Below are 27,838 nucleotides of genomic sequence, written 5' to 3' on the forward strand. Positions count from 1 at the left end.
GCGGCGGGGGGGGTTGCCAACTGCCGGCCGAGTGGCGACCCCTCAGCGAGGGCTGCCGAGCCGAGCTGGCGGCGATCATCGTCTACGCCCGGGTGCTGGCCCTGCACCCCGACCCTTACGGCGCCTATAACTACCTGCCCTGGCAGAGGGGTCCCCCCGGCGGCCCCCAGCAAGGAGCGGGGGGGCTTTTTTACTCGGCCGAGATCGAGTTGCTGTGCGACCAGGCGTGGGGCAGCATGTTGGAGGTGCCCGCCGGCTCCCGCCTCAACCTCACCGGCCTCGGCTACTTCTCCTGCCACTCGCACACCGTCATGCAAGGCTACGCTTATTTCTTCTTCCTCCGGTGAGTTCCCGAAATCCGGGAAAAGCGAGGAAGGCGGGTGGGTGGGATGGAGGGGTGGGCATCCCGGCTTTAGGGCATCCCCCGGGGGGATGCGCACCCGGCTCCGTCCCGCTGCCGCTCTCCCCACAGCGCCTTCTCTTTTGCGCTCACAGTTTCATCGAGGGAAGAAAAAAAAAACAAACAAACAAAAAACAAACCAAAACCCCTCAAAACTCATAATATTCCAGCCTGTCCGGGCAGCAGATGTACGGGGAGCTGCTGTTGAGTAGCTCCCGGGTGCTGCTGCTTTTGTTTTTACGGCGGGACGGTCAGGGAGCTGGAGAGAAGCCAGCCCCTGTTCGCTGAAGTTTGGAGCTTAAAAACCCATCCCCAAATACTCACCCGATAGCTTTCTCCCGGCTCTCCCAAGTCCCAGCCAAATCCTGACTTTGGGCGCATCGAAAGAATAAGAAAATAAACCACAATGTGGGAACAGAGCCATCGCCGTGACCTTCAATCCAAGAGCGTTGTGAAATACTACTCGGTGGCTTGTTTCGAAATACTCGGTATATTCTTGCCCTGGGTGTGGAGCGAAACACAGTTTGATGCTTTCTTAGTGCTCAGGCTGTGGCAGTAGCTTTAAACACGTTTTACACAAGTTATTTATTGGCTGCTTGAAGGACTACTTAAACTCCGGGATCAAGAGCAGTGTGATGCAAATTCAGTAGGGACCGTGGGCCGAATTGATTTGATTTGCCTCATTCATGGGGCTTCGTTGATGTCTGCAGGGTGGCAGGAGCCTGTCAGGTCCTCACTGTCGCTGCCTGGTCCCATCCTCTGTGGTGGAAATTGCCGTCTTGGCAACTAAGTGCCAGGAGAGCCACCTGCCAGCTAAAAGTTGTCTGTGTGACTTTTGGTGGCACTTGTGGAGCAAGGCTGAAGCTCAATGGGTGACTTCTGTGGGAGAGAAAGTGCCGCTCAGCCTCACAGCGGGCTGCCCCTGCAATTTGTGTTTCAGAATGGATGAGAACTACATCCTCCTGCCGCACGGAGTCAACTTCCAGGAGGCGATTTTCCCAGACACCCAGGAGAACAGAAGGATGTTTGCCAGCCTCTTCCAGTTTTCTAACTGCTCTCAGGCACAGCACGTGTTGAGCTTCGCCAGTGACTGGGAGATTCAGGAGGACAACCGGGTAAGGGGTTTATTTGCTCTCCAATGCTTGTTTTCTGAGTGGGCACAGGCATTCCCGTGTCATTTGCAAACATATATATATATATGAATGCAGATCAGCAGGTCCCTGATTTTCCTGGTCCTTTGGCAGCATTGTTGGCACTGGTGGGGAGATGTTAGACTCTGTTTTCCAAGCTGACTTCTGTGATAGCTCTTTAACTCACCCGAGCAAAGCTCAGTATCAACCTGCTCATGAGCAACAGGTTGGAAACCAGTATTGCTTGTGGTCCTGTCCTACCCGAACCAGGTTGTTGCTGGTTTTCCTGTCCTCAGACCCCATACTTTAACTTCAGCTGAAGTGTTCAGGAGCAGAGCTCTGCTTTTGTACCTCTGTGTCCATCTCATGTAGTGAGAGTGGTGCCTGGACCATGACAGACTGTAAGGGATTATTCTTGCCTAACTCCACGCAACAGCATAAACATCTACTTCTGAACTAATCGCCCTAAGCTGTCTTTGTAGCAGCTGGGGAAAAATTGACTCTTGAGGGCACGGTTCGTCTGAGCCATGAGGGCATGGTTCATCTGAGCGACGCCGGCACCTACTTCTGAACAAGCTGAATGAAATGCCTCTTTCTCTTCTCAAGGGAGGCCACAGTGAGTAGCTCACCCTCCAGGCAATCCTCCCTTAAGAAAGTACATTATTAGTATGGAAAGTCCAACGATGCCTGTTGTTAGTGGCTTCTGAGCCCTTTTATGGGGCTGTAGTGTGTCTAATAAATGCAGGATTTAAATAAATACTTCCTTGGCAGCCAGGAGCAACCTGCAGTTATGTGTGTGCATGTTCTGGGTGTGCATACAAGCATGCAAAAGTGGAACTTGGAGAGCTGTTTTAACACCAGACCTTGTTTATGAGGCTAGTGGTTTCCACTGGTAGCTGAGAACATTTTAAGCCTCTCCTTAGGTCAGGATGGAGAGGACACGTGTCATCGCTTGTGCCTTCTGTGGATTCAACCAAAGCACAGTATTTGTGTACGGCAGTAGATGCACTAGTGGCTTGTTTGGGCGATGGAGGGAGGGAGCTCAGTAGGTGGCTGAGCCTTTTCCCTCCACCAGCTGGCCGAGTTTGAGCTGCTGCGTGGCCGTCTGGCCAGTGACACAACCCCGTGCCTTGGGATACCCCATGGGCAAGCATTTGCCCACTGCTGACATCTTGGGGGGGGAAGTGGGCAAAGGTGACATTCAAATATATATTTGGGGGTAGCAGCAGGAATTGATATTTAAGAGAAAATTAATTATGTTACAATTAGATGCCCTGGGTGGGCAAGAAGAGGGGAGGGCTAGAGCCCCCGTCCCAGCCCTGCCTCCTCCCTGCCAGCCCACAGGCTTCCCAGCACCCCCAGCAACGTATTTGGCAAATAAAGGCAGTACCCCTGCCAAATCCACTGATTTTGCTCTGGAGGAGCCAAGAGGAATTGAGGGACCACCAGATCCAACTCCCAAATGCCTGCTTGCGATGCCTCTGCACTATTTCTTTAGCTGCACTAAGATAAATGCAGGGGATCTCGATGGGCTGGTGCTCGTTTACACCAGTGGGGAATCTCACCAGTTTAGCTTTAATGGAAATCACAGGGCAGGAACCCCCAGGGTAAGTTGGGGCAATGGAAAGCGTGCTTCTCAAAAGTGCATTTCAGCTGTTGTGCTCTTTGACCCCCCGCAGCTGTGAGCAGATTAGGGGGGGATTAGAGCTGCCGGTCGCACAGATCGGGGCTGGGGGCTTTACATACTTCAACACCCACCCGTGGAGTGAATTAATTCAGCACAACTGACGGACACTTTGTCTCCCCTTCGTAATGAAAAGTAAAAGCTTCCTCTGCACCAGTTAAAAATAGTTTGGGCTGACTGTGCTCCCATTCAGCTCCTTGCATCTGTGTTTGCCCAGCCCAGCGCCGGCTCCCAGTGCCTGCATGCCCCAGTCTGGGAAGGGGATGGTGTTTGTGGCTGCCACGGTATCAGGAATTTATTCCCCAGCTCTTCCTGTTGCAGGTGCTGATGTCCAGGGTGCAGTTCTTACTAGCATTTCACTCCCTTCTTTGCCTTGTCACATCCAATGGTGACTTTCCCAGTTGCCACTGCTTCTGCTCGCGTCCCACCACAGTGTAAGCAATTTCCTTTTCCAAACACACTTGGCTGAGTTGTCCCAAACTGGCTCCTCAGCTGAAACCTGTGGCATGTGCCGGCTTCACGGCACAGAAAGTGAACATTACATGGAGCATCATTCTTGAAGCTTTTCGGAAACAAGGCTCTTAAGGAGCCTGGAGACATCTGTTACGGTGTCAAGCTGTAAAGAACATAGAAAAGGGTCTTCTGATGAGGGTCACACTGCAGTGAGAAGTCAGAGGTCTCACTAGCTGCTGTGTGCTGACATAAATTGCTAGTTAAAATCCATCATGGGTGTTTTCTGCAGCCGGAGGGAAGAGATGGAGATGCTGAGATGCTCAGAGCAGATGGGACGAAGGTCTGGTGTCAGGAGATAGTGAGTCAGTAGCTAAAGTTCTGCCATGAGTCTTGGGACATCTTGAAAAGTGTCTCTGTCAAAACCCAGGCCTAAGTAGGTTTGGAATAAAGGAATGATGGAATCTCCTGTTTACAGCTGGATCCCATATTCCAAAAGACTTCTTGAATCCCTGTATTTGCTCGTGGCCCTGTGCCCTACTCTTGATCTATTTCTAGGGTGGACATTTTAAGGGAGAATTCGGTGCTGGAAGCATGTGCAGTTGTAATGAATTATTGATGTTTGTAGCTCTGGGGTGCTCAGCCAGAAGATGAGAGAGCCCCGTGATGGATGAACTTCTTTTCCTTCATGTAATGCTGCTCCTAGCAAGAGGTCCTTTCTGCAGGGTGTGCCTGATCCAGCTGTGGAGCAGAAGACCCAAAGGGGACCACTGACATGCTGTCCTTCTACTTGCCCTCTTCTCTCTCCTCTGCTCCTTGCCTGCAGGCAGCCTTGTCTGGGATGTTCCAATGGGTGAAACGAGGAAAACCCTGACAGCTCCTTCTCCTCCTCCCAGCAAATGTGTCTGATGATGAAAAAGAAACCAAAGGGATGTGCACTGGGATGCACAACCTGCCTTTTCCATCACGAGAAAACCCTTTTAATTTTCGGAAAGCCCCATGGTGCATGGTGAAAGGAGGCCAGGCCCAAGACACTTCTTGTTGGTGATAACACATTTGTCATCCTGCGCTTGCTGCTGTCGCTGGAAGCGAATTCCAGCTGCATTTTTAAGTCCCTTGCAGTCTGGGCTGAGGGCCAGGCATTGCTTTCCATAGTTTTCCAGTAACTCCACAGTCTCATAAATTCACTCAGGTGCTTGTTCTGGCCACTCTGGAGAGCAACAGTAGCTCCGGCTCTCATTTCTTTAGGCACTTGCATTTTGGCCTCCACATTTGCAGAGGCAATAATTAATTGGGCTCCATCCTGACTTTTCTTACAGCCCCTAAGGGATGTTTGCAGACCTCCTGCTTTACTCCATCTCACTGTCACAGCGGTTTCCACAAGGTTCTTGCTAAAGCCCCAAGTTCCCCAAGGCTTGGGGTTGGACCTGGGGTTGGGAAAGGCCACAACTTCTTGCAGAGCAAGGGTTCCCTTCTTGCAGCATGTTACAGATACCTGGGTCCCAGGCTTGGCCCAGTCCCAGAGCTGATGTTGGTGGAGATAATAACACAGGAACGCTCCTTTTTCCCCTTTGGAGTTACAGTTTTAGTTGATTCTTCCCACCCTCTGCCCCTAGGAGAAATGCAGTTTTCATCTAAGGAATGATGAAGTCACAGAAATTTCTTTTAATAGGGTGCTTTGATTAAAGAAAGGAAAATTAAGAAGTAGTAAAAACCTAATTAAAATTCTTACAAGCTGCATGTTTTTAGCCATGTCTCGTGTCAACCCCTGAAGGAAGACCTGCAGACGTATCAAAGACTTGGTGAAGTCTGACAGCCTCTTACCCGGGCATGCCAGGCTGTCCTGTACCCTGCCTTGGGAAACCACCCCAGACCTCTTCTCCTCCACCTCCTGCTTCCCTCAGTTCTCCTAAAATTGCTCACAAACCTCTGCGTGCTACCCAGTTATTCTCTGGTGCTGGTGTGGTGCTGGTGTTTCATTACCGATGCTTTCGGGGAGCAGCCTTACAACCTTTTCTTACTCAAAAGGAGTCAGAGGGGCCAGATCTTTTTTTTTGGGAGATGGAGATGAGCACTTGGTGGTGCAGCCAGCATCCTCCAGGGATTGTGGTTGGACTCAATGATCTCAAAGGTCCCTTCCAACCATGAAGATTCTGTGATTCTGTAATTCCAAGGATGGAGAGAGGGAACAGGAAGATCCTGAAGGCCCAAGGAGCATCCATATTTGCCAATGCCTCTTTCCCATGACAAGTTTTTCTTATGGCTCAGTGCTAAATGACACTTTTCTACGTGCAGGGGGCTGCTTTCTGCTTGCTCAAGCTGGGAGGTGGGAATCATCACTGTGGTTACCCTCCTTTCGCAGTGCCTGCTTCTAATCCTGGGGGTGACAAAGTGGCTTGGAACTGAAATCCTGACCCCCTGGAGAGTTTTAGTGCAAATCTGGAAGCTCTGATTTCTCCTCCTGACTTGGCCTTCTGCAGAATTCTGGGATCTCTTAAATAAGAACTCCTTGCCTTGTCTGGTGATAATAAGGTCTATAAAAGTGTCAAAGAGCGCTTGTTGTTATTTATTATTCAGAGGGGTTTTAACTCCTGTTTTTGTCAACAGGATGATAGGGGAAATTCGGTCTTTTGGCCTCCATCCCAGCTCGCTGTGAGTGGTGGAGGTGCTCACGACATGGGGCCATGGGGTGCTTCTTTTACAGGGCACCTTCCTCCCCTGTTTTTCACGCGGGCGAATTGCAAAATGACCCCCTGTGCATCACAAGGAGGGAACTAACAGCAGCGTGGCAAACCGATTGTAAGCAACTGTGAGAGCACTAGCACTGTGATAAAACCCATGGAAATTAAGGAGGCCAATAACTTCAGTTAAGCCTGGTGAGATTGCAGGGGGAGATCATATCTTTTATTGAGCCTTTGTCCCTGCATCACTTCTCCTTCTCTCAAGCATCAGAGCCACAACTACGTTGTTACTTCAATTGATTCAGATGAATGGGTTTGCCTTCTGAGAGACCTCCAGAGATTTATCTGGGTAATAATAAAGCTTTCATGAGAGCAGTCAGTGTCCTAAATAAAAAGCGAAGTAATTAGTGGGTTAGCAGGGCAGTCTACAAATACCCGCTTAGCATCTTTGAACCTGGATCCTCTTCTCCGGTGGCACTTTGGCTGCTGTAACAGCCTGGTGAACTGAATATGACACCTGCAAGGCTTTGGACCAGCTGAAAAGGGAACCGGATAAGAAAAGCAATGTAATTGCATAAATGGCCTTGCCATTCTTATGCAAAGTAAAAATTAAATTAAACTACATTCTTCCTCCGCAGAAGTAGAGGAAATAGTTTCAGAGCTGCTTGTATTTTCACAATGGCTGTGTGCATGAACTGGGAGCCACTGGGTTGGATCATTCCCTGAACCCATGTCTGGGCAGCAGCACATTTGCTCAGCAAATGGTCCCAGCTTGTCTCTTCCCCGATGCTCTCAACCAGGCAGATGGTAGCAGGTCTCATTCAGTGACACTTCACAGGACCACAAGGGCTTAAATCACAGAGAAATAGGAGTTTACACAAAAGCTCTTGGGCTACCAGAGAAGGGCTTTCTCGTGTGGTGTTTGCTGTGGGGTCATGTTTTGATCCATCTCCCCAGGGCAACATGCCCCTGAAGAGGGGACAAGAAGAAGGAAAGTTGGTGTAGTCTCCATAATTTTTCTAACTTCCCTGATTTTGAGTCTGAACAGTATCATGGTGGGGTATCTGCTGGAGAGATGCCTGTGGCATCTCTGGAGATTGCCCGAACTGCCTTAGATGCAGGGACTAGAGCTCTTCCTGCTGGGTCTGAGATGGACATGGGTGAAACTGAAGGTGACTCCACTATATAAATCACGCCATAAACCATACAACTAGAAAAAATAGCTGATAACTATAATGGATTTTGGCTGAAGTTTTATCCACAGTATCCACGGAAAAAGCAATTTGGTTTTTCTTCTTTGAAAGTCAAGCACTTCTTCACCTGAGGAGTTCCCTCTCTGCTCTGAGTGCTGGGAAAAGAACTGCAGGACTGGAAAACACTGGTCATGGAATCCAGAACCAGTGGTTTTAGAGGAAGAACTGGTCTGGAAAAGAGCAGGCAGCAGCCTGGCTTTAATATCCATGTAGTGTTCTTTTGTGTTTGCTTGTGGCATGAGCCATATAAAGGATCCTCCCTTCTCTGGTCCTAAGTCTCTAGGGAGATAGAAAATATTCAGTTCACAGCACTGCTGTGTGGCAAGGGCAGGGCAAAAAGCCCTCAAAATAGATGAAAGTAAGGTCCAGTATCTAAAGGTCTGAAAATCTTGTTTTAGATTCAGTGTCTTGTCTTGCCATTTGTCAGAGGAGCTGTTGCTCCATTAGCCTAATAGCATGATAGAAAATGTGTGTCGCTTCTGGGTTGTTTTAATAGTGATTTACAGCGCTTTTGTTTTCCTCCCAGAAACCCACCCAGAGTGTACCCCCTCCCTAAAATCTGTGTTTAATTTGAATACATGTAAGCAGCATTAGATTAAATAGAGAACTGCTGACAAGTGTCTGGGATGAGGGGAGACCATGAGACAGTTGATACGTTCGGGTAACATCCCCGAGAGTCTTTTGGCACAGAAATGGCATTGTCTCATTTCCAAATCTTCCCACCCAGGCTGTGGTAGGGGACTCTTAGAGGTCTGATTGGCATCTCCCTATCAGTCTTCTGTCTTCCCACATGTACACAGGCTGCTAAAATACAGAGTAAAAGATCACAGAGGAGTTCAAAATAGTCTTATCTATGGGATTTTTCCACTGCGTATGGTCTGTCTTGTATTTATAGCACCCAGAAAGTTTCCCAGGAGAAAAAAAAAGGGGAAATATCTCTGGTTTTAGGGTGTCTTTTAGAGGCACCTCATTTCTGTATCAGTGTTCTGAGTCTTTCCCAGGAGAAAAAAAAAGGGGAAGTATCTCTGGTTTTAGGGTGTCTTTTAGAGGCACCTCATTTCTGTATCAGGAGGTATGTTGGCTGACTGCCATAGACAATGCAAGAGGGTTGACCTGTGTTAGCATGGGACCCTTGAATTTTATGTCAATTGTGAACAGTCTGAATTTGGGGTTGAATAAGAAGCACCCATCAGAACTCTTGTCACCACTGGCAGCTGTCCCCAGTGGAGAGCTGCCAAGGTGAGGCCCCCAGTTTGTGCAGGACGAGGTGATGAACTCTTGTCACCACTGGCAGCTGTGACTGGTGGGGAGCTGCCAAGGTGACAGGACGAGGCGAGGGGAGAACCAGGTTGGTATCCCAGCTCCTGGTGAATGAGCCTGGACCAACTTGCTCCCTATCAAGCAATGCAGATTACTCCAGAGCACAGCTCTCTCTGACTATATCTAAAGGCACATCCAAGTACACGATATCCTTAAAAATATCTGGTTTCCAGACCACTGAGCAAGAAAATGCCTAGACAGCCATGGGTATGTGTGTGTCTGCACAACTTGCTCCCTATCAAGCAATGCAGATTACTCCAGAGCACAGTTCTCTCTGACTATATCTAAGGCACATCCAAGTACATGATATCCTTAAAAATATCCGGTTTCCAGCTCACTGAGCAAGAAAATGCTTAGACAGCCATGGGTATGTGTGTGTCTGCACATGGCTGCCTCCTCCGAAGGGCAAAACGGCAATCCTTCCAGGAATTGGCAATGAATGAAGACCCACATGGCTCCAGGCTGCTTTTAATTAGCTAGAGCCACACCTTAATGAAGTTCTGCCAAACGCATTAAATCATTCTGGATTTCGTGGCATGAGGCTGTCTGCTGCTATACATGAACTTGGTGGTGAGCAGGCATCTGCCCTGGGTCCCAGGACACCTTCTTGACTCTCAATCTGGCTTCTTCCACCACCACAGGGGTGGGAAACTGCTGGTGGCCACAGAGGCAGCTGGCAGTTGTGGGCTGAGCTCTGCACACTGAAAGACACCAAGATGGGCCTGAAGGAATCCTGTTGTCCCTCCTGTGTTTCAAATCCGAGGCTGCTTGGAGGGGTGCTGTACCTTTGGGTTTTTCCAGCCCAGAGGTGGTTGAAAGACCTGCAGTGGTGCTGCTGAGCATGAATCCTGCTGCAGTGCTTGCTGAGCTGGACAAAGATTTTTTTGCAAGCCCTCAACTGCTGACGCTTAGCCAAGGGCTGAAGCAACGTGTTCCCCAGTCGTGTTAGAAAAATGTAGCTACTGTATGGCCAGGACTAACTCCATAGCATGCAGCACAGGTGGGATGTTGCTGCTGTTGTCTCAGGGTAGGTAAGAGAGATGGACCTTTCGCTGAGCTGGTCACATTCCCTCTCTGTTAGCACAGAAGTGGCCGAGGTGGGAGATACCACCCTCTGGGAAGGGCAATGGAAAGTTTGAAGCTACTTCCATGAGCATCCGCACCTGAAGGTGGGCTGGGAATGGCAGCACTCTAACAAGAGGTGGACATCTCATCCATATCCTCTGGAGATGACACTGTCACGGGAAAAGCAGCTATCAGAAGACATGAGGAGACCAAGGCTGATGTCCTTCCCTTGTCTGCTTCCCTGTGTGTGAGCATTTCAGTGATTTCTCTGCTTTTCTGCGCTGCACTCCTGTTCACGGCCTTCCCAGCGTGGGAAAATGAGGGAGGAATCCCACCACATGTAGACTGGGAAGGGTGAAAGCATTGGTCGTCCAGGGAGGCAGCTGTTGGGGACCTGAGCAGTTACTGGAGCTAGGAACCGAAGAGGTGCAGGGCAACACATGCTTGAAAGCAGTCAATGGGTCCACGGTCAAATCAGATTCTTTGGCACAGATTCCCATACTGAAGGTGCTCCTCCAGATATCTGGGACCTGGCATCCAAGGAGGAGGGCTGAGGCTGGTGTTCCTGCAAAGTGGACATATTATCTTACTAACCCAAGGCAAAACAAAATATGCAGTCCAAAGAAGCAGATCACAGGTTTTTATTCATACTTGTCCCATGATTTTTCAAACTTAGAAAGTAGAGGTACTGACTTAGCTACTGGAAGATGCTTAGATATGTCTCCTGGCACTGCACTTAGAGTAACCCACTGGTTATTTTGACTATTTCAGTGGTTTTGGTTGGATTTGGAACATGAGGGAGAAGCAAACATCTGAGCTAGATGCATCTGATTGTTCACCTGTGTGGATTCTCCTAGATCTTGGTTTGGGCTGGCCATTTTGGGGAATATATCCAGGGTGAGTCCCAGGAAAGTTCACTGGGCAGACAAAATGAATGAAGGAGGTTCCCAAACTGTGTGTTGTTCAGACCATTTGTGGGAGCCACCAAGTCCTTCTGTAAATCTGTGAGTCTGTAGATGTGTTAGATGTTTTTGTGTGTGCAAGTCCATGCTTTGTGTTGGTCAGCAGTTGCGAAGGATGGTTCATGTGGACCAAGAGTCCTGTGCCAGGGTCTGTCCTTGATGCACACATTGCTCCTATGGGTACTATGGGCAGAGCCGATCTCTCATTCAGTTGCTGACCTCACTCAACCTTGAAGCCAGGGAAAAGTCTTTTCTTTCCACTTCTCTCTCTCTCCTGACCCACCTGTGAAATAGATACAGAAAAAGATGGAGCAGAACGTTTATTAAAATCAACAGACACCAAAATCCAGCTGGCAGCTGGCAGACGGGACACCTGTAATGCTGCCTGTAACCGGATCAGCCATTGCGGCTTGAAGGGAGATGAGATCTTTTAATTTGGGACATATTTTCTCCCAGCCCATGCATTTTGATGTTTGTTTTCGCAAACGGCCAGCCAAGTTGGCTCTGAGGCAGCCGTAGTTCCAATCCCTAATGGAAGCTGCAGACGGAGCCTTTTAAAGCCCATCCTGCCTCCTCCAGCCAAGCGCCTTTCCACGTTCCCCTGGAGAAGTGTCCTTGCCCCGTTGCCTGGGCCAGGAGCAGCCAGGCTTGGCTTCACCACCATCCCTGGAAGCACGCAGCCCCTCGCCACAGCTAATGCGAAGTGACAAACCAGAGCAGCCAGCTTGGGGGACACTGGGAGTATGAGGTTTCAGCGTGACCCATGGCAGCTGGTTGCTGCTCAAATCACTGCAGGTGCCTCTGGCCAGCTGACGCAGTGACTACCTCCTTTTGCTGCCCCGATTTGCAGGCTTTTTTTTTTGGAAGAACACTGCTACGGCTGTTAGTCCAGTTATCCGTAAAATGAATGACGGTGGGGAAAAATACACCGAGGGAGATGCAAGTTTCCATGACACTGTGTAATGCAAAGGGGAAATAATACGGCTAGAAAGCCAGGTATGAATTTCTGCCCAAAAAAACTTAAGAGCAAGCAAGTAAAAAAAAGTGAATTTTTCACTGAAAGAGTGGTCGGGCATTGGAATAGGCTGCCCAGGGAGGTGGCTGAGTCACCGTCCCTGGATGTGTTTAAGGGACGTTTAGATGCGGTACTGAGGGATATGGTGTAGGGGAGGACTTTGTAGAGTAGGGTAGATGGTTGGACTCGATGATCCCAAGGGTCTCTTCCAACCTGAATGATTCTATGATTCTATGAAATATTTCCCGAGATCTGAAAGCTCTTGATGGACTTGTCCTGCAGTATTTTTAGCTTTCCTAGATCGGTGGGGAACCGGTAGAAGTACTAGCTACTGCAAGGGGGAATGTCACTGCAGTGTTTTGTATTGAGGGACTGAAATGCAAGCTCGTACCTACACACTGTCATCCTCAAACTGACTCATCCTCATCACCACGCAGGGGTAGCAGGAGGACTGTTCCCATTCTACAGATGGTAAAAGCAAGGAGGCACGTCAAGCTCTGTATCCCAGTCCAGTGGAGACAATTCTTTTTGACACAGAATTTATCCCCGCTGAGATTAGAAACAACTGAACGCTTTTCCTGTCTGTAAACTTATTTGTCTAAATTCTGAGCCCTTCCCCTTCCCTCTCCGTGTCTTCCAGCCTTGTTGCACAGGCAGTGCTGTACTTTGAGGAAGGAGATGTGTTCGGATGGGGGACACATGAGCAACTGGGGTTTGGTTGGTTGTTCAAAACTAAGTATGTTGGTGACATGAAGCCTGGCTTCCTTTTGCAGGTGACACGTGTCCTCTTTGTTGCCTCAAAATGCAATGAGTTTATCACCTCCATTTGTCTTCACTGTAAGCCCATTCTAGACCATGTTCATTTGTTTGGCTTGCTTGTTGTCTTTCCAGAGCCTTTAGAAAGGGTCTGAACAATTTTTTTTTTCCTTCTGGGTGCTTTTGATTATATATTTTATTGTGGAAAAAGCCCAGTTAGTTGCATAACTGGATGGTAGTTGGAGAGAGAAAGGAAGGAAAGTCAAAATGGAGGAACAAGTTGTACTGATTTTGGCTGAGGATAGGAATAGAAATTCAGACACTGTAAGTCTCCACCCATTTCAAAGCTTTCAAAGTGTGAACATAGCAGCTACATCCACTCAAAATCCTCCATTTTGTTGCAGAGCAGAAAAGCTCTTTTCCACCTTAAGAGCATCGTCTTGGGGTCTGGAAGAGGAGAGATAATGAGGAAGGGGCTCAGGACCATGGGAGAGCTCTGCCAGATGCCAGCCCACGCTTTAAAGAGAGTTTGTTCATGGTCTATAAAAGATGATATAAAGTGAGAATCTGTCTACATCACTCATCTGTTGGAAGGAAACAGACAACTTCTTTTTGGTGTGTAAATACCTCTGTTGGGGAATTATCTGCAAGTAGAGACAAAGAACAAAGTAAATGAGGGAAAATTTAAAAAAAACACATGGAAATAGGAAATGAGAAAATAATCTATCAAAACATGGAACCAGCTAATGTAGGGAAATCTCCATCATTTGCAAGGCTTGGGTCAAGCTGGGGGATTGCAGTGGGTCTCTTAGTCAAAAGAAGACATTCTCCTCTTGCTGCCTGCCTCTGGAGGAAGATAGATTCCACAGGTCATGACATGGCTCTGGGAGGGACTAGAGTTTCAAAACGCTCTGTCCATGTCCACTTCTTATTCCTCAAACTGAATGTCTGTGGCAACAGTAATGATTTGCTTGCTCTGGAGAGGCTTTAGATCCTCCACGCTGTGGCTGAGCAGCTCCAGCAGGTAGCAGACAACATCCACAGCTCACCTCCATCAGCTGGATTTGAACAGAGAATCTGGAGGTGAATTTTTCTAAAAAATCACTTGCAAGTTCCCTGGGCCCTTCAGACAGCTACAGCCACGCTGGACATGAATGCTGATGTTGGGAAAAGCCCATGGATTGGAAATGAACAGTTTTAAGAAGACCCCAGGGAAGGGTTGTTACTGCCGACAGCGATTGGGTTTCTGCCCTTTTTACATGTTTTAGGCTCAGGCACGTTTTGTCGGAGTTCAGTGAACACTTCATGATCTGTCCCTTGAAATCCTAATTGAGCCTGTGTTTTCTTAAGTCTCAATTTCAAAGGGCAGGGGAACAAATGTGATTCTTGGTTCTTTTCCCGAAGGTGCGAAACCGTAGATTAAATGTATCCTGGAAATAATATTTTACGCTCAAATCTTTCCCGCTGCAATAAAAATGGCTTGAAACCACATCCAGTGACAAAACCCTCCTGTATTTAACCCATGTCTAGAAGCAGCTGAAATACTGACGGGAAATGTCCTGGCACTTCCAAGTCAGTGGCACTCTGGAGCTGCTGGAACACATCCCGCTCCTTATGGACAGTCATCACTTCAGAAACACATCACAGATGTTGAGGATGTGAAGGAGCAGGCTCCTTCCATCACAGCGTTAGGACAGAGAAGGGCTAAAACTAGAATCCCAGACTGGAGGCATCCCTGAGGCATTTGCCTGCCTGTTCTGTGTCCGGATTTCAGGAGCGACCTCTGGTTCCTGCTCATTGTCAGAGATGTCTGAAACGGGAGAAGCCTCCCGTGGTCGCTGCTAATGAAATGGTGTTTATCACGCTCTGGTAATTGCATTTGCTATGGTATTTACAGCATTTCCTATGTTTTGAAATGGAGAGATCTCAGGCTCGCCCAGGGCTAATTGTGTACTCTAACCTGCTCCTAAGCCCACATCTATCTTTAAACATTAACATGCACATTGGCAGCGTCCAGGGTGCATCTCAACCCCACAACTACCGAGCTGGGAACACGACTATTGCTGTGTTAATGTTTGCTCTCAGTATTTATCAGGGGCAGTCTATTGTCCCTTTCTCTACAGATCCTAGGGAATTTTTTTTCCTTTCTTTTTTTTCTGTCTTGGAAAGATGCAGGCAGTCCTTACGGGCAGTGGTACAGGCAAACAACGGAGTGAGGGAGGAGGGGCAGTATCTCAATCTAGCTAAATGAGGATTCAGAGCAATGTGGGAGTCCAAAAGCAGAACAGAGGTTGTTGCAGATTTGTTCTGTGCTTTTAGCAAGAGGTTCGTCTCTGTCTGCTCTAGGAGGTCACCAAGCAGATGTTCCAATGTGGTATTCAACATCTCAGAAATGTGCTTTCAGTTAGTGTAACATACCTTTTTCTAATAAGGGAAACCACTAAAAGAAAAAAAGAATTTTTTTTCCTTTTTTCCACCCTTAAGCCCAGAAAGTTAAGCGATGAAGCTGGCAGGGTGTCCCTGGCAGTTTGACCCCTGGGTGGGAATCAACAGTCAGACTGGGATACCTGCCTTATGAGAACAACTCAACTGCCTGAAGTAGGTGCCTGTTACCATTTGAGATGCCAAAGGGGATCTGGGAGATAGGGCACAAAACCAGGAACAGCAGGAAACCTGCTGTTCATCACTGAAACATCACCTTCTCCAGTGGAGAAGACCTTCCTGTGTAGTTAGGGGAGTATCCTCTGTCCCATTGGAGCATGAAGGCAGATGTTTGACTGCTAAAGTCTTTAGCTCTTTTGAGCTCACATTGTGGTCTGGCCTTGGCCCCATGTGGACTTATCAGGGACTAAAAAGCACTGACGTGGTCCTGGAGTGTTTTTGCTACAACACCCTGACCATGACTATGGCTCTGTCTCACTGTCTGCTTTTCCTGGATATAGAAGTTCTGGGCTTAGATTCAATGGATTCTGGAAAAGTCAAGAGCTGGAAACAAGCACTGCAGCCTGCCTGGGGTCCTCCTCCCATATCTATCACCATGTGGAGCAGGTGGCTTGAATTTGGCTGGAGCTTATGGTGCATTTTGGAGCTAGCTTATAAAGCCTTTTGGATATGATTTGCTGAACGCGTATAAGATGTTGAGTTTTATTTTGTGGATTTAAATCCAATCTTCTAAATTGCTTTGAAATAATTTGTTTGTTTTGAAATTCCAAAGCTCCTGCCCCCCCTTTTTTAAACGCTTGTGGTCAGTTACAGTCTGATTTAGGAGATGGTGTAAAATGTGTAAATGAAACTAAAAGCATTTTTCAAAATGGTGTTAGGAAAAGAAAAAAAAAAAAAGAGGACACATATGTTATCAATACTTTATCAAAAGGTAATAAAGTCTCTGACCATAGAAAATTTTAGACTCCAAAGCCTGCATTAGCAATTGGAATAAGCTTTCTACTCCAGATAACATTGCTGGAACCATCATGTAAGACAACCTTTTTACATGCGGCTCTCTGAATTACTTCAACATTGATTTTAGGCCTTTTTCTATTTGGTCTCCAAATATATATTCTAGTTGGGACTCTGAACTTATTTTTTCCATGCATTTTTGTATAAATACTCTGGTTTGGGATTAGCTTCTTGGTTGGATATTTTTTTGAGTAGCTGAAAGGAGTTAGGGAGCTTCTCTTCTTCAGCATTACTCCCAAAATGTGAGTAAATGTGAATTTCATTGCATACAGGGCTCTAAAGTGCTGCAGCCAACAGCAGAGTGGAGCGTAGGAGACTTTTTGACAGGTGCTCCAGTATTGGAAGCCCTGAATTGATGCAAAATAGTGTCTTCTGAGGAAAAGTGGAGAATATAAGTTGGGGCTACAAAAGAAGCTGCTGATTTGATTTTAAAAGTTTGAGGTAGAAATCAGATTATATTCAAGCAAAGCAAGCCATGGAGTAGCCAAGTCTACTGTGCTTTGTATTGTCTACTTGGTGGAAGCAGTTTGGGACCTTTTCCTGTATCCAGTGAAACTCACACTGACTTTAAAGGAAGAGGAACCATATGTTAAGGAATATAGTCCACTTTCTCCTCCTCCTCAGCCTGCGCCTATAATTGGAGAAGTATATAATCCATCATTGTGATGGAAGAAGTTGGTGGGCGGCACTTGGGCACTTTTGGGCTGGAGAAAAGGAAAGATGCCATGCAGTAGAACCAGCCAAGCCAACCACAATTTTGCATCTGTTTGTGGGGTTTGAATACAGGATTGCCCTTCGCCAGACAAAGGAGACATGCTTTTGTGGAAAACTCTCGATTTCTGGAAAAGGAAAAGGGCAGGAGACAGAGTTGCCTCTTGCCACAATGAATCAAGCAGTGGCATGGTGCCTGAAAGGTACCAACGATCCTGGGAAGATTTGCTCTTGTCAGGAACTAAAAGACCATATCACTTTATGTTGCCTCAAACCATTATTTAGAATTTGTCATTCCTTGCACGGTACCATTTCTGGGGAGGGCTGAACTTGAAAGTAGAAGGTCCAACCAGATCTAAAAAGCTTGAGGGTCATCTTTGTAAATTAAAGGATCAATTAGCTTTGTAGTTGCAGTAGTCTCAAGGCCTGGTTGACCCCTTGAAGAGAACGCTGAGTCATGCCCTATTTAACATGAAGGCCTAGAAGTACAGTCAACTTTTCAAGGACATGCTGTTAAGAAAAATTGATGTGATTTGTTCTAGGCATGGGTTTTCTTAAAGTAATTCTCTAAAGCTTCCATTAAGGTGAAACGTGCATAGGTTTCTTCAGATGGCCAAGCAAAGCCATCTTCCAAGCAGTTCATGAGATGAGTTTCTTAGGAAGGCAGAGGGATGAGTTTTGCTTTGGTGGTAACAAGGGGTGACGTTAATGACCTGTGAGAGATTTTTACACACCCTTTCGGATCATGCAAGTGGTTGCCCTCATTGCATCTCCCAGAAGGTGGGAGCTCCCTTTCAGCTCCTGTCCCAGCCTTGCCTTCTAAAATTGGCAATATACTATTTCCCATTGATGGCAAAGAAGAAGGAACCAAGGACAAAGGACACAAAGTCCATGGATTGAGAAAAACAAGCATGATGTGAAAATCAGGTTACCTACATCTGGCATCTGTACTCCATTAGTGGTGACCGGGGCGGGGTACAGACATCAGTACCTTAACATCTGGCTATCAGGCAAAGGTGAGCTTCAGAGCTGAAGTGGTCCTTGCTGCCTGCTTGGCTGTGAAAAAGCTGAAATGAACCTATTTGCGCTTTTACTGTTTTTTTTCACAGTAAAAGACTGTCAACATTCCATGTCCCCTTCCTAAAAAAAAGAAAAAAGAAAAAAAAAGTCCCATACCAACAGATATCTAAAGCAGGTATCGATGGAAGAGTGTAAGAAGAGGGTAATGACATATGGTGATCCCTGTTGATGCTTTCCCAGCCTCCAGTGTTTTCAGGTACAGGATTCTCTGTGATGAAGTGATTTCCGTATATTTAATTGTTTCTATATAATCAGTGACTTTCAGTGGATGAAGCTGTTCAGCCTCCTCTTGACAATCATCACTTTTTGATTGCTTTGAACCTGGTTTCTACTATATTGTCTGATATCCCTGATTTTTCTGCTGGAAGATGCTGTCAGTCTTGATTCACTCCCTCCAGGGCACTTGTGACTGTGTACACCACTATCCTGTATTCTCTCATGTCACAGGGTGCAAGGTTACAGACTGTTCTTGATGCCTGAGCCTCAAAAGAGGTTGTTTCTGTCCTATCCTGGATGGCAATCAGCTACCACAAATGCTCTGGGATGCAAATCCATGAGGAAAGAGGGAGTAAAGCCCCTTCCCTTACTGTCTGGGACCTCCCACTGCTATTGCCACAGGGAAAATTCAAAGTTTTGCCTAGACTGCTGGAAGTGCCAACAGGGAAAGCAAATATTTGTGTGTAAGACTTAACCCCAAAAAGATTAAGTGCAGATGGATGTCAGTAGTGCCAGCAACCTGCGAGAGAAAGTGAAAACTGAGAAGGACGTAAAAGCAGAACATGGTGCGGAAAAAGGAAAAAAAAAAAAAAAAGAATAAAATGCAAAACAGATTAGAAGAAAATGAGGGAGAAGGAAAATTTCAACAGGGCTTTTGGCTTTCTCAAAGAAGGGCAGCATGAAGACCATCAAGATGAGCACTGCAGCAGGGGCTCATCCGTGTTAGCAGTTTGGGAGCATGGAGTTGGGAGCGGGCAGAAATACCAGCATGAGGAGTGCAGCTTGGTGGGATGCTACATGGACCGTAGGTGCCTTTGGAAATTGGGAAGGGTCCTGGAGGTGAGGAATATCTTGCACAGCCCTTAGTTCCCACCTTCTTGGTTCTGGATGTCAGTTGCTAGCCGGGGAAATGGTGATCCGTGGGAAGAGGTTTGGTTTTGTGAAGCTTGGCCCATGTTCTGTGGGAGGAGAGCTGTGCAGTTTGGAAACTGTCCATCTCAGGAAAATCATAAGTGGTAGGGCTGTCTAGACTAGTCAGGAAGGTGTGAACAAATAACCAGGGGAAAATAGAAGAAGAAGAAGAAAGAAGAAAAGAAAGCGTGATTCCTCACCCAGAATTAAATTAAGACGTCAAGTAAAAAAATGAATCAAAGCTTCAAAGGATGCAAACAGAAGATGCTCTTAACTGACTTTATTCTATTGCTGTGAACCTGGTTAACGAGGAGGGGAAGTCAGACATGCCCGTCGTCAGACTTACATGCCGCTGCTGGAAGTGGGTGGGGAGATGTGTGATAGGAATGTTACAATTAATTATTATAAATCTCTTCATAACGACGGTGTGGGCAGCGTGCAGGTGTGTGTGAGGACCTTGGCAGCCTGACAAAAATGTAATTATCGGTTACGGGAGTTAGCGGCGATACAGAAGCAAACCCTCTTCGGCGCTTTGTCGATCAGCAAAGTGCTAATTAGCAATTGCTAGAGGCCACCGTGTTTCTCTGGAGAGGAAAGCAGCACCTCCTTAAACACCTGGATGTGGCGTGGGTGGGAGCATGGCAGGAGGGAAGCGTCACTTACCTGGGAGCCTGCAATTACAGCAAGGATTTCCTGACTCGGAAATCAAACCAGAAATGTCCTGCCTTAAATCTTTTTTTTTTTTTTTTTTTGAAAATGGATTAGTTGTCTTTTGTTATTTTTAAGCCTTTTCTAGAGATCAGCTGGTGGCACTGATAAATTATCCATGGAGCTAGACAATCTCTGCTAATTCCAAGCACCCTTTTCCATCAGGGAGATTGGTCTGAATGGAATGTGTTACTTCCCATTGACACGATTTTATGAAAGATTTCCTTATGGTAATGTACTTGCTGAAATTGGTAGCAGTATACATCCATATAATCCAACTTAAATATGGTGGCTTTTTAAATTGACGTAGATCATTAATCTTTAGTTTGCCAGGGGTTACGATGGACTCCTCATCACTGAGAGAGGGGTTGGATCTTTTTTCTTGGAAAGATACACACCTGCTGAGGTCATTTGGTGAACTTAAGGCTTGACTTACAACGATTTTATACAGCAAATCAGATCTAACCTGGTTTAAACAGAACTGATTTTGTTGCCCTCATTGCCCTATACTGGACCTGATCTTTCAGCATGTTATTTTCTAGTTTGTCTAAGAGAAAACTTGGGATTTGGGGCTATGCGCTGGGTAATGGAGAATTTAGTGTCCTTGCCCCAAAGCCCATTGGTCACAGGTGTTTGTCTCCCTGTGGCCATGGGAAACCTTGTACAGCCATGATCACAAAGAAATCCCAGCCACAGGAGTGAGAAAGAAGCAGCCCTGAAAGCAAGGTCAGAAGCTGCCCAAGGCACCATGTTACCAAGCTCAACTATAGCTGAAGAGTCAGGGTGAGAAAAAGCATTGCTCTTCAGAGGCTGTCTTTTAAAATCACTTCAGAACAGGAGCTTTTTAGAGTTCCCCATCAAATACAATAAAACTTGATGCAGACTAGCTTTAAAAACAGGGGGAAAGCAAGGGCCGGTACTTCTCCATCCCAGCAGTGACAACCAACTAGTGCTTGTCTGGGCTCCTTTAAAAATGTGTGCTGAGCCCTTTCGCACTCTGAGAGCTGTTTGCAGAAGTATTAAGGAAATGGGAAAGCGTCCAGAAAACTGGTTCAACTCAGCTGACACTGTGGTGTTTAAAAAAAGAAGCAGGCAGGAGATTGAGGTCTGCAGCACGCTGCTGACCTGCCACCGGCCGGGGATGTGGCGATGCATCACGCTGGTCCCACCAGCACAGCCCCGTGCTCGGAGGTGTCCGGCAGCTGTTGAAAGGAAGGCTGGAATAACATCTGCTCACGGCTGCTACGGGGGGTTTTTTTTGGGTCCTGGTGGAAATAGGGAGAGGGAATTTTGGTGTTGTCTTCAGGAAGCTTTTGTCTCTGCTGACCGCAAGGAGCCAAAGTGCCCCATAACACCACATCGCCCTTGAAGACGTGGAAAATCTGTAATAGTGAATTGATTGTATTTTGTCAGTGCTGAGCAGGGCTTTGTCCTCTCCTCTGAACTTCTGCAAGCCTTGCAGATGCTGAGTGGGAATTATTTGTGTGCTGTAATGCCCCTTGTCATTTAATGCATAACACGCACGCAGGATGAAGACTGAGGAGTGCCTGCCTGTGGTTCCTACAGACATGCTTTGTCATGGCCATTACTGTAACTTCATTATTTCTTAACCAGGATTTTTGAAGTCCAGGCAACTCATATCTGAATCCACCGTGTCACCGTCCAAGATTCAAAACTCAGTTCAGAACTGATTAGGTGTATTTGCATATGACCCCTCGCTATTTAACATGGGGGGGAGTTGATACTGGAAGTTGCTTAACTACCTTTTCAGCCAATGTAGAGTTTATTAGAGGATCCCTCCCTTTTCTTCTTTTCCTCTGTACGATTTTTTTTTTTGTTGACTTCATTAACTATGAGTCATACATACAAAGATAAAGTAATAAATGAGTTTGAAATCTGAAGCCGCTTCCAGAATTTTTTTGGATAAAAGTGGCTTTGCTAGTTTAGGATATTGGCCTACTTCGATAAGCGGTAGAGGTGGAACATTGCTTTGTGAGCTCTTCTTTCACCACACTCTGGAGTAGACTTGGGTCTGAGGTTGGCCAAATGAAGAGACAAAACACTGTCTTCAGACTTCAGCCCAGTAATTGAATCAACTGCTGTTTATGTTGGATTGTCCCTATAATTTTCTTGTTTCTTGATTATTGTTACAGATGCATTAGTTTTATTCTAATTGTCTGAAAAGGCCTTTAAATAATTAAACTTTGAGATGCATGGGGAAGTATTCCCTCAGCAATCAAAGGTGTACACAAGGATGTGGCATGCATTTTGAATAGTCTTCACTAAATTTAAGTGTTCAAATTAGTGACTTAAGACATGAGTTTGCACCTACCCACATGCATCCCTCAGCAATCAAAGGTGTACACAAGGATGTGGCATGCATTTTGAATAGTCTTCACTAAATTTAAGTGTTCAAATTAGTGACTTAAGACATGAGTTTGCACCTACCCAGCAATGATACCACTGACCTCAAAAGGCACTTGTAAGCTGACATGTGGCTGTTGGACACGTGGCAGTTTCTTTAGATGCTATTGCCTCACTTTTGATCTCCTTTCTGTCACCTTACCCAAATTGTTACCTGGTCATGTAAGTAAGTAAGTCTTTGACTCATTGCCTTGAGTCTATAGCAGAGCATCTCCTCTGATATGTCACTCCCCATCCCCTCACACAAAGCAAAAGGTCACGGCAATCTCAATTTCTTGGAATTTTTTAGTAGATCTGGTTGTCTGTGGCTTTTGATGAACTTAGTCCAGCTCCAGCCTCATGATGTACCTGAAAATCATGTTCTGGTTGTGTCTGAGAGACTTCACAACTGGAGTACCAAAACAAATTTTTGCTGGCCTTAAGGTGTGGATAGTCATTAGCAGAGCAGTATGGAGATCTTCGTGTCTACTTACTTCTCGCATCTAGACATCTGCCTTCCTTCACACATAACTCTGAAACCATTTTCCCTGTCTCTTTTCCTGCATTTCATGTGTGGTATTTTGGGGAGAGCTCATTACAGCGAAGCTCAAGTGTAGCCAGCGCTTAGTTACAAGTGCAAACATGTCATGAACGTCTGTCTTGCATTAGGATCTTTCCAGAAGGCGTTAAAACACAGCCAAGGTGGCTTCACGGGCTCTGTGTTGTCCCAGCACTTGTTGGTTCAACCGATCTTAAAAAATGTGGGAGTTTGGGAGAGCGTGGATGTCAGCACCAGCAAGGATTTGCAGTGTGTCAAGTAAAGGGAAACAGGCGGGTTATTTTAGGGCCAGGCCAGCCCTCCCCTTTGCTCAAGCTTTCAAGGGAAACTTCAGGGAGAGAAATGTAGTGAGCTTCAGTGGTAGATGGTTCTTTGGGGAGCCGCCAGCTGCTATTTCTGAGTTACAATTGGATTACACAGTCCTGGAGCCTCATTGCACATCCATCACCACCTCCTGTCCTCAGCTGAGCTGTGAGGGGCCCCCACGAGCCCAGCTCTGAGACCTTGAGAAGCTGGAGCCGACCCGTCAGGAAGGATTGGAGGCTGTGCAATGGTTGTGAGGGCTACTGTTTTCTGAAGTTCTACCAAAACATGGAGCTCAGGGAAAACACCTGCAAGTGTAGTAGCTGCCCTAGTTTTGTCAAGAAGTCGTTTCAAAGCACTGCAATCTCATTCATGACACAGAATGAGCCTGATAAGTAGGAGACATAATTTGGCTTAGCAAATGTTGGCTTGGTACACAGGGAGGTTTTGGTGTACACCGAATAGATTCCTTCTGGGGGAAACACAGACAGGCTGCTCTAGGTGCCTGTCTGGTGGGCATCAATTCCTAGTGGGAACACAAGGGTTCCATGGCTGGTCCTTCATACATTTGATTCCCTTTCCCCACAAATTTGCTGCTCCTAATCACATCGAGAACCTCAGTGTGCAGATATGTTCCTCTTGCTCCAATTGACTTGTTAACGTGGATGAAGCCAACAACCTCAGGCTTTTCACAGTGAGTCTCACCTGAGACCTTGGGCTTCGGGCACCCAAGTCTCACCATGGGTTTTTGGCACATGTGGTTACTCATCTCTGCTGCCTCTTTTCTCTTCCCTTCAAGTTGGTCCAGAGGCAGATGCTCCAGCCACTTTACTGCCCCAGGCACTGGTTGAGCCATCACTGCTGCATTGGTCTGTCATGACAAATGTGACAGAAGGGATGGAGGAGTACAACATTGCCCATGGCTTCGTGAGGGATTTCTGTGTCCTTTTGCTGGAAGACATGACCATAACACTGTCCAGCTGACCAGCATCAAACCGAATAGTCTTAGCAGATCAGGAACATCTTTAAGGTATCACGTCAAGGCATTTGCTCTTAAGTTTCCAAAAAAAGCCTGATGCCTCAAGAAAAACATCTTCATTTTGTCCACGGTCAAGTGCAATCTCTGCCTTGCTCTCAGTTTGCATCCAAAGCATCTAAGAGACACCGGTTCATCAACATATTCACCAGTTTTTAGTAAACTGGGGCTGAGTTTCTGCTGACAGCTCTGCCCAGAGTGACGTTTGTTCCTTCTATGGGAAGGGCCCAGAGTGCCCTTTCCTTCTGCGCACGGATTTCCATTTAAAACCTCCATAGTGTGGCATCTCCTTTTATTTTGGCACATATCAGGAATTACTTCACAAAATCACTGACAAGAAAAGTTGGAATTCTCTTCAGAGAATTGGCTAAAAAAATCTGGCTGCAAGCTAAAACTTGACACATAAATCTCAGCCAGGAAATAATTTAGTTTTTCTCCTTCCATCAAAACAGCAAACAACTCCTCCCCCTCCCAAACACTTGCAAATTTCTCAATGGAAAATGGTTATTTTTGGAAGGGATTAAATACAGAAATGTTAGTAAGTGACAGGATCTCTAGGGTGGGGAGTGTATGGAAGGAAAAACACGTGAATTGACGCGATTTTTTATGATTTTTTTTTTTTTTTGGTGCTTCTTCACTGGAAATGCCTCAAATTTATATCCTGAGGGAGCAGTGTAGATCACTGGTTTGATTGTCTCTCAGTAACGGTGGTTGCTCTGAGAAGTGTAGGTGCTGTACACCAGTGCAGCAATGTACTTATTAACAGGATTAAACAGACCAAGGCAGAACTGAGAGATCTGTCTGGATGGGAATCAGGTTAAACAAGCTGGTTATCCAGTCTTTCCAGCTGAGCTTGTGTTGCAGTTTACGTTTATTAACCCTAAATCACATCTGGTTGATGGAGAGAGGCCTCAAATACCTGCAGGAAAGGGTCTCTACCAGTCCCTCCAGAGGCTTTGGGTCCTGCAGAGGGTTCAGGATTGTGGCACATTTAACCACGTTACCCTTCTCTTCAGAGAAAACTTAAACTCTTGGTAAATCATTTAGAGACCTGGGGAGATTTCCAAAAGCGTCCGATGGTTTTGAGTGGGATCTGTGATCCTCCCAGCTTTGAAAATTCCTCCTGTGTTGTGAATGTGACAGAGCACACACCCAAATCCCGTGGACATTGCTCACATGCTTAAGCCAAGCATCCACATGCCAGGATTTTCCCCATCTTGAATCATGGGGATTTAAATGACACACAGATCTGTGACACAAAGAGACGCAACTTTTATATTAAAAACTTTTATCGACTAAACCCCTAATTATTGAGAGCTCAACCAGCCATGAGCTCTAGTGGCAGGCAATTTATACAGAATCTATACTGGAAAACAGGGTTCTGGATCGCTGGAGACAAAGCTGCAGTGGTAGGCAATGCCTAGCAGTGCCATTCACAGAAAAATATGCTTTCTGGCCTCATACTCTGAACATGCACAGAGAAGCAACAAGAACATTCTTCATGTGAAGTATCTGACCACGAGTCCTGGCTCCCCAATTGCTTTTGTCCCCACACTCTCCAGACTTTGAGTGTAGACCGTTCTGGTTGGGACTGTAACGGCTCAGAAAGCTCTGTAAATCTGATGTCCTGTAATCCCCCGTTTTTGGAGATGGGGAATTGAAGCTCAGAGAAACTAGTTCTCAGTGGGATTGCTTTCAGTGCCAGGCAATTTATACAGAATCCTTACTGGAAAATGGGGTTCCGGACCGCTGGAGACAAGGCTGCAGTAGTAGGCAATGCCTAGCAGTGCCATTCACAGAAAAATGTGCTTTCTGGCCTAATACTCTGAACATGCACAGAGAAGCAACAAGAACATTCTTCATGTGAAGTATCTGACCACGAGTCCTGGCTCCCCAATTGCTTTTGTCCCCACACTCTCCAGACTTTGAGTGTAGACCTTTCTGGTTGGGACTGTAACAGCTCAGAAAACTCTGTAAATCTCAGATGTCCTGTAATCCCCCATTTTTGGAGATGGGGAATTGAAGCACAGAGAAACTAGTTCTCAGTGGGATTGCTTTTCCCCTGATTATTGCCCTCTCTGTAGTGGAGACATCCAGTTCCTTTCCTCTGATTAGTACATTCATTTTATCTGCCCTCTTTGATTAGGTGTGAAGTGCGTGTGTTGCTTAATGAGAACAAGCTGTTCAGATAACGCGGCTCAAAATAATTGCAGTTTTGCTATTCCAAAATTACCATTGCCAAAAGACAAGAAAAGTGTCCTAGTCAAGGGACTAGGCCAGAGCCCAGGTCCTGGCTTCCTCACTGTAGGTTTGGGAGTTTTTTTGTCTTTTTTTAAATTTTTTTATTAATTGTTATGGAGTTAGGCAATTCTTGTGGGGTTGTGCAGATGGTGCCTGCTGTGGATACCGTAGGAGGGGTGGGGGGCAAATCATAGAATCATAGAATGGTTAGAGTTGGAGGGGACCTTAAAGATCATCTAGTCCCACCCCCCCTGCCATGGGCAGGGACACCTCCCACCAGACCAGGTTGCTCAAAGCCCCATCCAGCCTGGCCTTGAACCCCTCCAGGGATGGGGCAGCCACAGCTTCTCTGGGCAACCTGTTCCAGTGTCTCACCACCCTCATAGGAAAGAATTTCTTCTCCTCCTCGTGGCTCTCCAGATCCTGGCTCTTGCTATCGCTTAGGTGGTGCAATACAAAGCTGGTGAACTCCTTGTGGCTCTCCAGATCCTGGCTCTTGCTATCGCTTAGGTGGTGCAATACAAAGCTGGTGAAAGTACAGATAACTTCTGTGTCAGAGAAATGTGAGAAGAGCAAAATGAATATCCACAGGAGAATTTTGGACTGATAGAGAAAAATTAATTTCGTAACCAGATTTAAAGCCCTCATGTACACGTGCATACGCAGAATTCCAGGGATACATTTGCTACCTCTCCCTAAGCATCTGGCCAGGAACAACAGCAGATTGTACAGGTAAGTGCACTTGACAGCAGGATTTTACAAGGCTTTGCAGAGCCCAGGGGAATTATTCACAAAAGAGCCAAAAAGCAGAGTAGTGCATGACAGAGCTGTAGCACGGAGGTATCGCCCTGTGCTCGCTGTGCAATGGTGTGGCACTTTGCTGTGTGTAATTAGCTCACTCCAACACAATTATTAACTTAGGATTAAACAGTTGAGGGGCACCATCGTAACATGAACCAGCGGTGGAGTGCGCACTCTATAATTTAGATGTTTGCAGGGAAGGGTTCACCCCAGGGCATCCGTCAGGTGTAGCTGTGGCTGCAACCCTCCTCCTCCTGAAATCGGGCTGGAGAGAGGGCTCCAGGCTTGTGTCTGTGGGGAGACCTGGCTCAGGCTTATCTTAAGACCTTATTTTCCACGGGTATCGTAACCAGTCTTGTGTGAAAAGCTTTTCCCTGTATAAGGCAGTAAGTTGTGCAGCGTTTGATGGGAGTTCCTGATGCTTCTGAGTGTATCTGAAGGACAGCAAATGGGCAGGGAGAGAGTTGGGCCATTAAATATGCCTTTCAATTTCAAATGTGACCTTCAATTTCAAATATGACCTTATATTTCTACTGGGAGTTTCAATACTGGCTCAGGAACAGGACCCCATCTAAGGGGTTGTACCAGAGTGGAACAGCAGCTCCTTACTCCTTACAGAAACTCCTTACAGAAACAGACATTAATGCCCCAAACGCTTAGGGCCATTCAAGCACAGGCAAGCAGGAGGGTGGTCCC

General features: G+C 46.6%; 1 protein-coding gene across 1 annotated transcript in view; it reads left to right on the forward strand.

The window, feature by feature from the left end:
• Window positions 1-11: 11 nt before the first annotated feature.
• Window positions 12-27,838, forward strand: part of CCDC3 (coiled-coil domain containing 3) — a gene marked incomplete at its 5' end in the record, with an annotated part of 40,321 nt that continues 12,494 nt past the window's right edge. Inside the window, 2 exons of the mRNA XM_014949116.1 lie at window positions 12-343; window positions 1,341-1,515. Coding sequence (XP_014804602.1) covers window positions 12-343; window positions 1,341-1,515 — 507 coding nt within the window. The remainder of the gene's footprint in view (window positions 344-1,340; window positions 1,516-27,838) is intronic.

This window comes from Calidris pugnax, unplaced genomic scaffold, assembly GCF_001431845.1.
Source record: "Calidris pugnax isolate Ruff unplaced genomic scaffold, ASM143184v1 scaffold125, whole genome shotgun sequence".
In the NCBI taxonomy this organism is placed as follows: domain Eukaryota; kingdom Metazoa; phylum Chordata; class Aves; order Charadriiformes; family Scolopacidae; genus Calidris; species Calidris pugnax.